Source organism: Oryza brachyantha, chromosome 7, assembly GCF_000231095.2.
Source record: "Oryza brachyantha chromosome 7, ObraRS2, whole genome shotgun sequence".
Lineage (NCBI taxonomy): Eukaryota > Viridiplantae > Streptophyta > Magnoliopsida > Poales > Poaceae > Oryza > Oryza brachyantha.
In genome coordinates, this window is record NC_023169.2 from 5,556,300 (window position 1) to 5,573,614 (window position 17,315).

The 17,315-nt window shown below is 48.3% G+C and overlaps 1 protein-coding gene across 1 annotated transcript; it reads left to right on the top strand.

Moving 5' to 3' along the window:
• Positions 1–11,541: 11,541 nt before the first annotated feature.
• On the top strand, positions 11,542–13,971 carry LOC102699882. The gene is made up of 4 exons (XM_006658394.3): positions 11,542–12,176; positions 12,271–12,323; positions 12,740–12,919; positions 13,471–13,971. Exons 1-4 carry the CDS (start codon positions 11,754–11,756, stop codon positions 13,706–13,708), a joined length of 894 nt encoding a protein of 297 aa, XP_006658457.2. The 5' UTR covers positions 11,542–11,753; the 3' UTR covers positions 13,709–13,971.
• Positions 13,972–17,315: the final 3,344 nt, after the last annotated feature.

The following is a 17,315-nucleotide window of genomic DNA, read 5'->3' on the forward strand; positions in this document are numbered from 1 at the left end:
TAGTTTCTTTCCCAACTTCAACGAAATCTGAAACACCACTATGTGATATTCATTGTTACAAGGCTAAAAATAATTTTTGACTGGTATCAGATAAGTCAGTCGTTTGCACAATTATTCTGAAATACACATATATAAAGAGGGACTTTAGAGAGCATATATATATTCTATCTACAGAGAGTTTGGTTGGCAAATTGAAAGTTGAAGCACTGGAAATATGAATGTGTCATTACATGTTTGTGCATAAAAATTGGTGTGGAGCTTCTCTATGTATTATAGTAGACAGAAGGGTAGAGATCACTATCAGTGACCACATACCATAATAATCAATCTATCTTAACATGTGCGCATACATAGAGATATGGGCCCGGGGGTATCCCCTCTGTGTGTGGCTCGCAGCTCCATGGGCCAACAAGTCGAAATCCCTATAAGGGGAGGTCGAGCCCAAAAAACCGTGTGCCCCTAGAGGACCAGGCCCGAAAGATTGTTGGGCGGCCGAGCGCCGGAGGGGTCAGGCCACCCCTGACTCGCTAGACATGGGGGTTACAAATGTGGGGCCCACCATGCGTCAGACGCGGCTAGCCCTCAGCGCCCAACCACCGTATTTATGGCGATGGGAGGGCGCCTGGCGCACGCCATGCCACACTCAGGATGGGCGCAGACGCGTGCTTGGCCGCATTAAATGTGGTTGCAGGCACGTGCCCCCATCTGTGCCCCTCCTCGAGAAAAGCGAGGGCAGGCAGGCTATCTCTGGCCGTGCATTGACATCCCTGTCATCGCAAGGATGGCCTGTCTCCCTTGCGTCGCCGTCTGTTGACATCAAAATGTGAACGTTGACGTGTCACACACGAAGGCCTGGGAGTCAATCTTAGACAGCTCCAGTGCATGACCTAAAACTTAGAATGCGCGTGGACATACCAACAAGTTTGATCCTCCAACTGACAAGATGAACAGTAAAATAAGTCGATCGGCTATCGAGCCGATAGGTGAGTAAATATCCAGCCAATCGAATGTTGATGCTGCAACGGTTAGCGGATAGGATGAACGATCGGCTGTGAAAAGCATGGATCGGTTAGAAACACCAATAGAAATAAACTTGAAATAAATATTAGACCAACATAATCCGCCATGTTACTTATTAATCTTAGTCGATCGGACAAGTCCCTATACCTAGATCGAACTAGACGTAGAAAGATTGGACTTAACCAAGACACTATGCAATCGAGCACGATATGATTATAGGAAACATGAAGATCGATAAGGCTAATAAATAAACCAACGAATTACTTGGAATAAACAATCAATCATATGTTACGATTGGCTAAACACAATTTGCGTATGATTCTCACAAGCCGATGCAACATAAATAACTACCGATTTAACTAAATCAAGCCGATTGGTACAAAAATAATGCAATAAAGCAATCGGCTACTATATTGATGTAAATATGATAAACATGTAGATCAGCAAAAATCATCGGCTATAGACAGCGGACAAACAACACAGATCTATAAAATACATAGCCCAGATTGCTAAGAATAATCATAGAAGATCGGACTCAACCGAGACAGTTCAAGATTAACCCTATCAATGTCAGGATAGATACTAAACAGATCTAGATTGCTATCAAACCTATGAGCCGATGACTTGTAACTTATCGGCTGGTACTCCAATAAAACAATGAACAAAATACATTGATCTGATATAAACCATCTGACAAACACAATCTACTAGATCGGACCAAACCGAGACAGTACTAGATTGAATATGTCAAACGACAAGTATAAAACCCAGGTAGATCGTCCAAAGTGGTCGACCAGATCAACTCAAAACACGAAAGTGACCTAAGTTGAAACTGATAACTAGTAATCGCACGACTAGATTAGAAGATCAGACCGAACCGAGATAGTTGTAATCTTGCAGATGTGATTACTGTGACTCGACGGAATGATGGACTTACCCCTTCGCCGAAGATCGAAGCGATGCAGCCCCGCATCAGGTGCCAAGTTCCACCGGAATTGAAAACCTCGGACAAGAGAGTGGCAATGCGCCGAAAGTATTTAATCTAATTGAGGTGTAGATAGTTCACAATGACCCTGGACATACATATTTATCCCCTCGGGTAGAGGTTAGGCCGTGTTGGATACGACATACAACTCCTAATAGATAAAAAGAAATAACAAACTCTATCTCTATCACGACACGGTTTCTAATAGATAAAAGAAAACAAGTCCCGATCGGACTCTAATCTCTTAAAGATAAAATAAAAACTAACTCTAACTACTAGATAAAGTTACGTTGCCATACCTTGGTCTTCTCGATTTCCTATTGAATTTAAACTCTTCCAGATAGAATTTCTATGAGCGATTGCACCTTTCCTTATCCGAATCCAATACGGAAATTTACCAAATTTTGGTGTTAACACATGCCTCCCAGTTTTGAAGTATGAGAACTCATGCTTCAAAATTATCTTCTCTGCTCCGGCTTTGACGACTCCAAAATTCCTCTTCTTTTGCACCTCGCAATCGGCTTTCATGAACTGATAGCGTTTGAGCGAGATGGGCCAAACTTGCAAACTCATGGCAAAAGAATTTTTCTTTGATTGTGTCACGTCTAGAGTTTACCCTAGCTAAAACTCAATTAAATGATGTATTAAAAATAATTTATTTAATTAAAGTTCAGGAGAAAAGAAGTGTAAATTAATTTTATTAATTGGAAGCTTTTTGGATATTCTAAAATATCCCGAAAGCATTTAAAAATTATTAACGGGATTTAAACTTGAATTGCAGATAATAAAATTTTCTCTAATAAAACTTAATAAAAATTGGCAAAATTGGAGGTAATTTCTTTTTTTCCTCCTTCCTTTTTCCTTTTTTTCCTTCTTTCTTTCTCCCTTTTTCCCTTTTCTTTTGCCCTTTTATTTTTCTCTTTTCCTTTTTTTCCCTCCCTGGCCGAACTCTCCTATGCCTCTTCCCCTGTGCGATCTCCCCCTTCCCCCTGTTGGTCGCACGCCTTCCCCACCTCTCCCTGATGTGCCGCACATCCTTCTCCCCCTAGGCCAAGCCCACCACCTCTCTCACCTAAAAACTAATTCCAATCAATTAGAATTCTATTTCTTATCCATTTGAAACTTTATCTATTCCCTTTTTATAGGAGATGGATTCCTAGATTGATCTCTAGCTCTCCCCTATAAATACACCCGCCCCTGCCTCACCGCTCGGTTGCGCCGCACCACCGCGCCGCGTCGCTGCCTCACCGCCTCATCGCCGCGCCGCGCCAGCACTCGCACCACCCTCGCGCTCGCTCGCATCCGCGCCCGTGCGCACGCCTCGACGCTGCCATGACCCGCGCCGCCTACCGCGTTCACGCGTGCATGACGCCTCCTCTGCCCGTGCCAGCCACACCCCGCTGTGTCCTCCTCCTGCCACGCTGCCACCGTGCTTGCGCCGGCCCAACGGCCGTGCCGCTTTTCCCGCCCGCGCCACACAACCGCCGCATGCGCCATGCGTGGTCCCGCTACCAACTACCTTCCCGTCTTCTCCGCGTCTGCACGCCGCCGCTACCAACCACCCCCACCCTGCACGGCGCTACCGCGCTAGCCTATCCTTTTTAAACCCAGGAGCGCTGCCGCTGCTCCCGCTTTGCGCCGTCGTTCCCCTTCTTTGCCTCTCACGCTCGCCTGTCACTGCCGCCGTAGGATGCCGTCCCCTCCGCCGTCTCGCGACGCGACGGCCGTCACCACCGCGTCGGCCTCGGGTCGCCGCCGCTACGCGTCGTCATCACCATCACGCCATCCCCGGTGAGCTCCCGCTCTCCTTCTCCCTTGCTCCTCCTTTTCTTCTCCATCCCGGTTGCCGTCACGCGCCGTCGTGAGCGCGCGTGTGTCGTCATCGTTCTGCCGCCGGTCGCCGTGCGACGTCGCACCGTCGTCACACCGACGCCACCGTCGCCGCCGTCCCTTTCTCCTTCGCTGTCCTCTCCTCTGCCTCGCGCCACCGACACCGCTCCGCATCGCGCCGCTTTGCCCCGTGGTCGCCCCGCCGTCGATCGCCGCCTCCCTCCTCGCTCTCCCTCTCTTCTCCCTGACTCGCTCCCCGCGCATCGCCTCACCCCGGCCGCTGCTCTTGCATCGCCGCCGCCGCCCCTGTCACACCCGAAGTTTTGTCCCAAGCCTAAAATCGTAAAAAGAAATCCGTAAATACAATTGGCTTAATTAACTCAGGAAAATCCCTCTAAAAGAACTTAATTTAATTAAATCGAGGTTCGCAAATCAATTAACAGGATTTAAACTCAAATCGCAGGAGTATAAAATTTGGCCAAACAAATTAATTTAAAACTCGGCAAAAGTGGGGCTTTCCTTTTTTCCTCCTTTTTCCTCTCTTTTCCCTTCCTTCTCAAATTGGGCCGAAGTCCAATTTTCCTCCCCTTCTTTTTCTTTTTCCTTTTTCTTTTTCCTCTCCTCCTTCCCGGGCCAGCCCAGCCGAGTCGGCCTCACCCGCGCGCGCCTCCCCTCCGCCTGGGCCGCTGGCAGCCGGCCCAGCTCGCTCGCCCGCGCCCGTGAAGTCTGTCGCCACCTCCCTCCTCCCTCAAGCCATTGACAGGTGGGGCCCGCCTGTCAGCGACCGCGCCTGCGCCCACGTCGGCCGAGTCCGAGTCCGTCGCATCGCCGCCCCCGAGTCCGAGTCCGCCGCGTCGCCGACTCGGTCTCCAACCACCGCCTCCGCCCTAGCCGGCCTCCCCACGCTATAAATCCCCACCGCCGCCGCGCCGTCGCCCACTTTTCCGTCTCCGCCCGAAGCTCCGTCGTGCGCGCGTCGCGCGCTCGTCGCCGTCGTGTTGGCCGGCCACCGCTCCCTCTCTCGGCCGCGCACTTGCGCCGCCGATTCATGCGCGGTCGTCACCGTGTCGCCGTCGTCGTGGCACCGCCGCCGTCGCGCCACCGTCCCTCAGCCTCCGCCGCGCTGCCTGAGCCAACCGTCGCCGGTCGCGCTCTCCTTTCCCCTCTCTGTTTCCCTCTCTCTGGCCGGACGGGCCCACTTGCCAGCCGGCTCTCCTCCCTCTCTCCTCCCGTGGGGCCCAGCCGTCAGCCTCTCCTCCCCCCTCTCTCCCACCGACAGGTGGCCCTCACCCGTCAGCGCCGCCTCCTCTCTCCTCGCTGACGTCAGCAGCCCCATTAATTATGCAATAATTGATTTAGGACTTTTCTATTTAGTTTAAAAACACAGAAAACTTCTAAAATTCATAAATAATTCATCTAGTCTCCGTTTAGGTCCATTCAAATTTCATTAAATTCATAAAATTGTCAAGAATCCATTAAAAATACTTTCTTTTGCTGTTTCAGTAGAGTTTGTGCCTGTTTTATTTATTTTTGTGCTTTGTCGCTTAGATTCGGACCCCGCCGAAGAGCTGGTTTACTTCGAGATCGTCGCTGAAGTACCCCAGGGGCCAGAGCAAGGCAAGTGGCACTCATCTTTGATCATATTGAACCCATTATTGCAAATTCCCCGCTTTCTTTATTCAAATATGCATTGTCTTAATTAAAGTATTTACTGTATTTATTTTCTTCGGATAAAATTTCTATCGGTGATTGAGCACTCCTTGAATGTAAAAGACGACGCTAGGCCAGTTAAGCAAACTCCGCCGCTTCGCATAAGACAAGAAAGACGCGATTAAGGAGGAGTTAACCAAACTGCTCGCGGCTGGCTTCATCAAAGAAGTCAAATACCCCGACTGGTTGGCCAACCCGTTATGGTCAAAAAGAAGAACGACAAATGGCGAATGTGTGTGGATTACACGGACCTTAACAAGGCATGCCCTAAGGATCCGTTTGGTCTACCGCGCATTGACCAAGTCGTAGACTCGACGGCTGGCTGCGCATTGCTCAGCTTCCTCGATTGCTACTCGGGCTACCATTAGATTAGCTTAAGACAGGCCGATTAGATGAAGACCGCCTTCATCACACCATTCAGCGCATACTACAACATCATAATGTCGTTCGGTCTGGAAAACATGGGGGCAACCTACCAACGGACTATCCAGGGGTGCCTCCATGATCAGATTGGGTGAAACGTACAAGCATATGTCGACGACGTGGTCGTGAAGTCGAGGAAGAAGGATGACCTACTAGCCGACCTAGAGGAAACGTTCAATAACCTCCAACGCTACAGGATAAAACTAAATCCTGAAAAGTGTGTGTTTGGCGTCCTCTCCGGCATGCTCCTCGGTTTCGTCGTATCCCAACGAGGCATCGAGCCAAACCCGGAAAAAGTCCAAGCCATACTCAACATGAAGCCTCCCAGCGAGCTCCGACATGCCCAGAAGTTGGCCGGATGCATGGTGGCCCTCAGCCGATTCGTATCACAACTCGGCCTCCGAGGGATGCCCTTCTTCCAGCTACTGAACAAGACTGACCACTTCACATGGACCCCAGAAGCGCAAGAAGCCTTTGAGGACTTCAAGAAATACTTACCTCTCCTCCCGTGCTAGCTTCGCCCAGCCCAAATGAGCCACTCCTACTCTACGTCTCGGCCACAGAACAAGTCGTCAGCACGGTCCTCGTGGTCGAGCGGGAAGAAGACAGACACGCTCAGCTGGTGCAGCGGCCGGTCTACTTCGTTAGCGAAGTACTTGGAGAATCCAAGCTAAAATACCCTCAAGTCCAGAAACTTCTCTACGACGTCCTGATAACGGTAAGGAAGCTTGTTCACTACTTCCAAGCCCACTAGGTTTCTGTCCTCACATCATACCCTCTCGGCGACATCATACATAATAAGGAGGTGCAAGGCCGAATCGCAAAGTGGGCACTGGAGATGATGTCGTACGACATCACCTTCAAGCTCCGCACCACGATAAAGTCACAGGCACTCACCAACTTCATGGCCAAGTGGACCGACGTACAACTGGAAACCACGCCAAAAGAGCTGCCTCACTAGACAATGTACTTCGATGACTCTCTACGCATGTCAGGGGCCAGGGCTGGAGTAATGCTTATATCGCCTAATGGCAAGAAGTTTAAGTACGTGCTCCAGATTCACTTCCCGGCCTCACACAACATAGCCGAGTACGAAGCACTCCTCCATGGGCTACGGTTGGCTATATCCCTCGGGATTAGGCGGCTGCTAGTTCGTGGGGATTCCCAGTTAGTCGTCAACAAGGTCATGAATGAGTGGACCTGCGCCGACGAAAACATGCAAGCCTACCGACAGGAGGTACACAAACTCGAAAACAAATTCGAGGGACTCAAGCTGGTTCATATCTTGCGGCACAACAACGAAGCCGCTGACGAATTAGCCAATCTCAGCTCAAAATGGCTACAGGTGCCAACTGACATATTCGTCGAACACCTCATGAAGCCTACAGTCGAGAAAAAGGACGAACCCAAACCGACCCCGAGTGAAGCAGAAGATGTGGGAGACAACGGCCGACCACCGAACTCCGACGACCGCACGGTCGTAGTCATCACTAACGATTGGAGAATTCCGTTCATCAAGTTTCTCACGGAGGAAGTCCTCCCGACTAATAAGGCTGAAGCCGAACGCGTCAGCCGACAAAGCTACTGCTACATCATGTCAGACAGAGAACTCCTTCGGCGAAGCGCGTTGGGCATTCTCATGTGCTGCGTGCTCCTTGACAAGGGCAGACGAATACTCCAGTCAATCCACTCGGGCCTCTGTGGCAACCACGCCTCGGCCAAGACGATAGTTGGAAAGGCCTACAGGCAAGGGTTCTTCTAGCCAACCACCGTAACAGACGTGTAAGAGTTGGTTAGAAAGTGCGAAGGGTGCCAATTCTTTGCAAGGCAGACACACGTGCCGGCACAAGAACTGCAAACTATCCCGATCTCCTGGTCGTTCGCCGTCTGGGGACTCGACATCGTCGGGCCCTTCAAGTGGGTACTAGGAGGGTTCACCCACCTGTTTGCTGCCATTGACAAATTCACTAAGTAGATAGAAGCAAAACTGGTCGCCACAATCGACTCGGCGCATGCGAGAGACTTCATACAGAACATTATCTACTGCTTCGACATTCCGAACCGTATCATTACGGACAACGGTAGGCAGTTCATCTCTAGAGTTTTCCAAGATTTTTGCGAAGAACATGGGATCAAGTTCGCCTTCTCCTGCTCCCTCAAGGCTACATCTTGATCTGACAAAGAGAAGATGATCTTCAGCTACGAAGAAAGAACAATGACCAAAGACAAATCGTCGCACCTTCGATCCGAGCGCTACTCGACACCAGCTCCACGCGAAGACCGGCTATCTCACCTTGCAGGTGGCTCTCCATAGCCTTCGCCCGCCCCAAGATCTCATCGCGGTCCTACCGTAGGGCGTCCATGTTCCCCAACTGAGGATCCAGCGACCGAAGGGCCTCTAACTTTGCCTTCGAGCATGCTTCGATCCCCTGAACAACACAATAAGAGTTAACAGGGTCGCGCACACATGGAAGCAGTTAAAGAGCGTACCTTCATGAGCTTCACCGACTTCTCGATGTATCGCTCAATTTGGCAATGTCCTTGAAGTCATCCGAAGGATCTATTCTGGCTCGGTCGGCGAGGCTCTCCTGGGACCTCGGGGGAAGCGTCGCCGAGGTTGTAGCTACGACCAGTGGAACGGGCACCCCGGCACTCGGCTCCATAGTGTCTGTGGGTGGGAGTGCCGCAGGCACGTCCGACTTCACAGTCGACGCTACGGTAGCGGCCGGGACGATCGCCAAAGTCGTCTCGGCGATTGGCCCCATCACGGGAATAGCCGCTGAGACCGGGGCCTGACTTGAGGCAGTGGGAAGGGCGGCTGCCGCTGGGCCCGGGGGCTTAGCATCCCCGGACCCGGTCATCACAGCCGGATCGATGTCGCTTGATTTCCTAATGGAGAGACTAGGAGATATGACCTCGGCAAGCATAAGAATCCCGCTCGGATCATGGCGAAAATGCTAGGTCATGTTACCTCGATCCCATCCTAAAGGCAGGCCTCCTCAGGCGTCTCAAAGGAGGTGGGCTTGGAGAGCGAGCCGGGGTCGGAGCGTCGTCGTCCTCGGGCTCCCCGACAAGTTCAGCGTCCGGATCAAACGCCATCCTCTTTGCGGCCAGCTCGTCAACTGAAGCCTCCGACCCCCTCTTGAGCGTGGGCAACGACCGACTTGGGGGGTAGGACAGGAACTGGTGCCGATCCTGAAGGCATGACAAGAGTCGGGTTAGGATGCAACAGGGCAATTTCCCAAGAAGAAAAGAAGAAACAAATCTTTAGAGAAACGAAGGATTCACCGGCAGTGGCGCATTCCCGGCATTAAATGGAGGCGGAAGACCGGAGGCATCGGCCGGGATGGGGGTGTTCGACGCGAACAGCCTGCGGGCTCACGACTGGATATCCGCTGGACGAAGTGTCTCCGCGGTCTCCCGAGTTGGGTCGTCACTCCCGATGTAGTCAAAGGCGAATTGGACCCGGTCCTTGAGAGGCTGGATTCGGTGATGGATGAAGTGCCGAGTTACCCAAACGTCGGTTAGGCCAGCGGTCTTCAAGTTCTCGATCAAGTTGAGGAGAGAGTTCACCTGCGGCATCTCCTCGGCGGTCGGAAGAGATGACCAGGCCTCCCGGGCTACTAGGGTGTGGCCGATGAATGAAGGAAGGGAGTCGGCATGGTTGGAACAATAGAACCATGTCGTGTGCCAGCCCTTGAGAGACGTTTTTATGGGCAAGGAAAGCCAAGCCTTTTTGCTCCCCTCACGGAGCTGGTTGCCGGCGCCGCCCACCACCGAGGGATGATTTCGGTTTGGTTGGGGCTTGATGGTGAACAAATGGCGGAAAAGGTTGAAGTGAGGGAGGATCCCAAGGAAGGTTTTGCAGGTGTATACAAACACCGCGATTTGAAGAATGGAATTGTGGTTCAAATGATGGAGTTTGATTCCATAGAAATCTAACAGACCCCGAAAAAAGGAAGACACCGGAAGCCCGAAACCCCGCTCAAAGAAAGCCTCGAATACCACTACCTCTCGCGAGTCGGGAGTAGGGAACTCCTCACCATAAGCACTGCGGTATCCGGCTACTTCCTTGCTCTGGATCAGGCCAGCTCCGGAGAGAATGGAGAGGTTTTGGTCGGTAATGATGGAAGATTGCCAGGCATGCAGCGGCAGCGCCTTCCCTGAATCCACCGGGGAAGCCATTGGGGGCTTTCTTCGGTGGGCTGGAGGAGAAAGCGCGGGTGTGATGGGTGGAGGAGAGGCTGGAACTCTAGGCACGGAGGCTAGGGTTCGGTGAGCGCGAGATCGCTAGAGCAAATTGGGGCTACAGTGGTTAGCGTGGCGGAGTAGAAGATGAACAGGTTAAGTAACGGGAAGCTTAAATGGGTTGCTGCTGGGCCTAACGGCTATAAGATTCCGTTACCAGGCTAAGTATTATTATGTTCCTTTGCGGACGGAGCGGGCCAAAATTTTCGGCGCTGGCATAACGAATACCATGCTGTATTTTAAGGAACATTACGAGTTTTATAACAGTAATATGAAATTGGTAATTTCTTTCAAATAAGGAATCGACGGAACACCTATGTTATGGGCTCATGGCCGCACTCGGGCAGGCGTCAGTCGATATCGCCCATGACACTTAATTGCGCTCTTTAACCTGTGCCTAAACTTTGAGTAAACTCGAATCAACTCGGTATTAACTACTCGGCTGTAACGATTGAGCCAGTTGGCACAACCTATCCCATAGGCAGAACATAGTTAAGCGCTGTATGTCTGGGGAAACACGGCACAAACTCACTTCCAAACCACTCGGGTCCGGAAGCACTTGAAACAATGCAGCACGAGTTGGTGAGCTCGAAAACTTCGAGAGGAAACCTTTTGGGTAACAGTCCATAGATGACTCTATGTTTAATTGTTACGCATTCAAGCATAGAGTCGGGGGCTACACCTATTAGGTGCATCTTCTATCTTCTTGCATTTGGAGTCCTCCACAGCCTCTACAATCATCACAGAGTACTCGGGATCACTCGGGAAGCACCCGGGGAGCGCATGAAAAGCACTCGGATAGTGTCAAGCATATAGCGTCAGGATACACCTACTGATCAATGATCTGCACGGATGGCCTACGCTGCTATGGACGACTCCGGGGACTGCTGTGGGATACCTATACCAGGGGTATTTGGAGACTATACAAATACGTGCGGTCAACGGGGTACCGAATAGGAAGGAGAATATATCTGTACGGTGTTGGCTAGGAGTCCGGTACGTACCGGATTGCATGCCGTGTACTTTGGGCCCGGGCCATAACTGAATTAGGATAGATCGTAGTCTTACTAGATTAGAACTCTATCATATCTGTAACCCTTCCCCCACTATATAAGGGGAACAGGGTGCCCCCCTTGAGGGCAAGCGAAAATCCATCTGAGGAATACAATCGCAAAGCAGGAGTAAGGTATTATCTCACCACGTCGAGAGCCTGAACCTGGGTAAATCGTCTTTCTCTTCATCTTAACTATCGAATTCCGAGCTTGGTAGCCACCCTATAAGTTTATTGTCAACACCGAATGTCGATAACTTTGTAATTCTTTCGACCCATACTGAAATATGAATTAATTTAGATTTCTCTCGTTGCAATTCACATAGACTTCTCTCTCTATGTAAAAGCGAGATCCACTGCTGAAAAAATCAGAGCCGTCCGATGCGTCGGGAGCGCGGATAGGAGCAGTGCGAAGGAGCAGACATCCGTCTGTCCACCGCCCCTTCCGCTAACGCCGCCGACCTCCTTCCCCTCCCGCGCTCAGCCATGGCTGTCGTCCTCCGACCATCCACGCTCCTCCCCCAACCCATCCCCTCCTCCTCCTCCTCCCCCCAGTCCAGGAGCCGCTCCGCCTCCGGGCTCAGGTTCCCCGCGGCAGTCCTCGCCCCGGCTCCTCCCGCGCCTCGCAGCAGGGCCGTCTTCTGCCGCCATGGCGTCGCGGGAAGACGCGGGAGGAGGAGAGGCCGGCGGCTCGCTTGCCTTCCCACCAAGGTGGAGGAGGAGGAGGAGGAGGCCGGCGTGGCGGGAGGCGGGGAGGAGGTGGAGGGGTACCTGGCGAGGGAGGGCGGGTGGGGGGTGCGGCGGATGGGGCGGGTCGGCGAGGAGATGCGGCGGGTGGCGCTCGTCCAGGCCGAGGCCTTCCACGTCCCCGTCGCGCTCTTCAACGACTTCTTCTTCGATTTCTTCAAAGTATGGAGTGATGCGCGTCCTGAGTTACAGTAGGAGAATTAGCAATGCGCATGTTGATGATGTTTTGTGCTTTGTACATGTTGGTCAAGATTAGGCAGAGGTGCTGTCGGCGCTCATCTACAGATTGAGGAATTCGCCGCCTGACAGGTGATAATGCTTTCTGCTTCTGGGTTCTGAAATTCTTCTCAACTAAACCTCAGCAAACATTCAGTCAATGAGCCACACCGACTAAACCAACATGTCACAGAATGCTAACACACTCTTCAGGCCAAGGTGACTTATCCAGTTATCCTGCAGAATACTAGAAAATCGAGTCCTTCAAGACAAGAGGACCTCCCGTCCATCTTGTGTGCAGCTTCTCATAGCGCCACCTCTAATGTGCATGTAAAATGCCACTTTGAACACTAACATTAGTTATTTGAGGCATGCGTGTTAGTGTCATCACTTTTGCTTTTGCTGTGCCAGCAACCAAGGATAGTCAAAACTATCGACACACAAAATCATTTTGGATCTAGCAATTCAACTGAGTGCTGGCTAAATTTATCATGATCTTGTTATGTTAGGTATGCTTGTTTGGTGGCAGAAGAAGCCGATGTGACTGGCCAGCTTTTTCAGGCACCATACGAGAAAATTGTTGGTGTGGTGGACTGCACAGTTCTGGACGAAGCCGACATCCTTAAGAACCTCCAAGATGTCAATGAGTACTTCTATGTGTCAGGAATCGCGGTGTTGCCATCATTCAGGTGATCAAGATCTCCGCTACAACTAGGGCTGGATAACGAGCCAGCTCGGCTCGGCTCAGTCCAGCTCGTTAAGATAACGAGCTGGCTCGACTCGTTATCGTAACGAGCTAAAAATCCAGCTCGGCTCGGCTCGTTATAAAGCTCGAGCTGGCTCGTTAGGCTCGTGAGCCATGCATAAAAAGTTAACCTAAATCATTTTTCAATAGGTTATACAAATAAATTTTCATTTCAAACATGCAAATCATATGAAATTGTATTTAAATATTAAAGTTTGAACCAACAAATCACATGGTGAACTTATGAAGTACTGAACACATACATTCCAGGGTGAAATCAATGAACGCCGGTGAATCTTGTGTCTTTGGTTTAGCTCGTTAGGCTCACGAGCAGCTCACGAGCCAGCTCGAGCTAGCTCGTTATCTCTAACGCCGAGTTTGTCACGAGTCGAGCGAGCTAACGAGCCACGAGCTTTCTGTCTACCCCTAGCTACAACCCAAAGTTTGCTAACATATTCAAGCTAGACCTTCTGAAATTTCGTTTCATCTCTGCAGGAGGAGGAAGGTAGGGACTACGCTGCTGAAAGCCTGCGAGGCACTAGCGCTCCAATGGAGGCAGAGATTCATGGTGCTGAGGGCTTACGAGGATGACGATGGAGCTCGAGGTCTTTACTCCAAGGCAGGGTACAGGGTGGTATCAAGGGATCCTGGCTGGGTCACCTGGGTGGGAAGGAGACGGCGTGTTCTGATGATAAAAGAGCTGCCTATCCATGACCATCAATTAGAACAGTAATGACGAGATTCTTTACCTAGCCATGAATTGATCTGTCTAAATGTCACTTTTGCTGTGAATATGAATAGTGCATATGAATATTTTGAATGGCTGTTAGCAATGGCGATCTTTTTGCCAGTATCATAGAAGTACAGAACGTTGAAGTCCCCTTGTTGCCATTTGAGATAGTGCGAGACAGAAATCACTTGAATGTGAATTAGCAATCGTTTTAATACCAACTCAACTTGGTTTTGTGGGGATTTTAGGGCAATTTTCTTTTTCCCTGTCCATCCTAAGAATTGGGTCTAAGTGAAACTTAGGGAGAGTTCATGTGGATGATTTCTGGTACTGTTGGTATCGCATCATTTTCAGCTTCCTCCTCCAAATGGTGTGCAAAACTCGTTTGCATCGCTGGATGATTTCTTATTTGCCATTAGAAGATTCAGATCATCCTAGATTAAATTTGAGTGGCATACGAAGAATTCGTCTTATACTGGGCCTTGGTCTCGTAGCTTTGTATAGGACCCTAGCACATTTCTTTAGCTGACTTATGGAGGAATTTCAAGCCCCTGGCGACAACCCTGCTCTCCCAAAATATGTTTTCAACATCATTTTGAGCGTTTTGGTTTGTTTATTAATTGCTTTCCTGTAAACAAATTGTTTCTACAAGTTAATCATCGATTGTAAGATGATTTATTCATTTTCTAGGGTCCCATATAATTTTGCTACGTGGTAGTTGTATGTCATATGTCACCATTTATTTATAGCGTGCTTGTTAAAGAGTGCCCCTTGAATAATTTTGTTATGCCATGCTAGATGGGACATTATGTCTAAAGGCGTTACGTTTGTAAATAATTCATGGAGAGTAGTTTTAGAACTATATTTAAAATCCTTCCTGTTTTTCTTTTAGAAAACCTACCGTGTGATGTGGAAGACTCCTGGTCTTATTCTTAGTCCTATGGTCTTATTCTTAAGCGCATTTTCACGCGCAAATAACAAAGGTGTCTCCAATTTTGTTTTAGTTCTTTATCTAATAAACCACAGCCACTGTATATGATTTCAAAGAACAAGTCGCAGGGTAGTGACCGTATATGATTTCAAAAACAGTTGTGAGATAATCAATCCAATACATGTATGTACACCACTTCCTACTAAATTAATACAGAGTACTTTGTATGTCAGAGCATTAGGTATTGCATAATCCATGATTATGAAAATAGACACAAGACAAGGATATATCTGTGAGCAAGGATAGAAGGTACCATGAATAACGAAAGCTTAACGTAGTCTTATTTGGGTACGACTAGGGCTGTCTTGCTTGTATACAGCAAGGATGGGGGAAATCAGCTTAGATAGCATAACTCACATCAAGTGAAGTTGTCGGGAGATATAACCTTAGTCACGGACTAAGGTCACCAACTATAGATACTGTCTTCTTGACGAGATTAGTTGGTAGACTGATACTCATCATACATTGTGCTTGGCATGATTTTCGTCTACAATTCATATAAACTTGATTAGGGCTATTAGCCATTTCAAGGGGCATAAATCAACATATATCCATGTGTTATAAGTTCTTTACAGTTGCATCTCTATGACTACCCTTTTACCAAACAACCCTATGTCTCTTGAATACCATAGCCAGGATCTGATTACATAACATACGACACACCAGGTAGAGATCTGGTGTTTCCAAATGTTTCCGTTGGGATGTCATCAATAGGTAGATTTCCAATGAGGGATGTTATGACGACTTTAGATTGGCATATGACCTGATCAAAAGTTCGGTTTCCTTCAAATTGGAATCATGACCACCATCAACTAGTCAATATGGATCCAAGATGTTTCTGCCATAGAAGACATCGGACCATGAGGCCATGTGGAGGATTCTGCCAACTACATCTTAAGTTTACATCGCAACGTTGAAGTAAAGTTGTAGAGATTTTACATTACATGCATTAAGTAGTATACACTATACCTAGTACATAGGTATGCAGTAGCCATACATGTATACTATGACCAAACATACATATGTGCACATATGTATATCAACATAGGCATGGACTAGACATGTGCATTAGTCAGTAAAAACATCACAATACATATGGAGCTCGAAACCGGCAAGGTGGATCAATTTATGTCAATCAAGTCTTGAAGAAGTCACCGCTATCTGCATAGGATGCTGGCACGTCAAGAAGCCCAAGTCGAAAGTGATCACCTTGAGCAACATTAATAGGCCAAGATGACTACCGTACAGAGAAAAATTGCTACGTTAGTTTGCTGATAAGTGGCATCGCGAGATGTAACTGTTTCTTCGCCACAAGATGTAACTCGGTATAAGACCAGTCTCAATACATGTTTCATGAGATATCATGTACATTAAATAGCGTGCCATATCAGCAAAATTGCTGACTTGACAGGGTTATTAAATAAGTAAATTTCATGAGATGAGAAAGAAGTTTTATCGCCATGAAACTCATTTGGCTCGGTTACCTAGTTTACAGTCTTGGTAACTATGCCATAAAACTATGCATTGAGACTGCCCTAAGCAACCACTAAAGGCATTCCCAACCCATAACACTAGATATGGTTTCTATAAACTTTTCATCATCAAGAAACTAGTACTAGACACTACTCTTCCAATGCAAACACCATTATTCCACACTTAAATTTAATACTACTTATCTCACATGATATCTTGGATGTTGTGTAGAAACCATGTCTCATGCAAGACATGGTTTCATTCTCTTTCCTCATTTATTCACTTGCCACATCATTTTTCATCCTATGTGGCAACTTATTTAATGTTATAGACACTATCCTAGTCATTGGGTTGGGAATGCCCTAATACTACCAAGATGGTGGACAACGACATTAGACAGTCAAAGTATATTGGTAATTTCTTATGCCACTTTCCTACTCGAACTATCTACTCATTAACTACATTTATGAGAAGACAGTTGGGGGCTAACGTACGGAAGTATATAATTTATATCTATTAAGTGAAAAGTTTTCAAAATTTCAGTTACTGTTACTTCTGAGCATGCTCAGGCTTATTGTCTAACGCTTTATTCTGAGTAGTTGATTTAAGAACCATCATAGAACGAAACAACATGTTTAATGACCTTGTCCAGTAAGATGGACAATGGTCAAAAGCTTTCTGTTAGTTTACATCCTGTCTTGACTAAATAAGCTTATAACAAAAGCTCCGTAATTCAATAGAGAGATGCATGCTAGTCCCATAGAGCCCACTAGCTAGAACTCTATTCTGATTAGACATGTGCCAGATTAGTAACTTTAAGCCCCATTATGAAGGAAAGACTAAAAGATAGTGTTCGATCAAAGATTATATATCCATCGGTCGAAGTTCTTTGCTGACCATATGAGACTTATGACAATAGCTTTGAGATGATCCGAGTACTCCAACTAGACGCATATAGGATGGCTAATGAGGAAAGGATGACTTATTTATAAGTTTTTTAAATGTATATATTCATATAATATGCCTTGATATTCATTATGTTGGGAGATGTGTTTTCCCTCCATCCACTTTGACAACTCGCATGATTAGATGCCGTTCTAAATTACCTAAGTAGTTAGCGGCGATAGAAATTTTTATGTTGCCAAC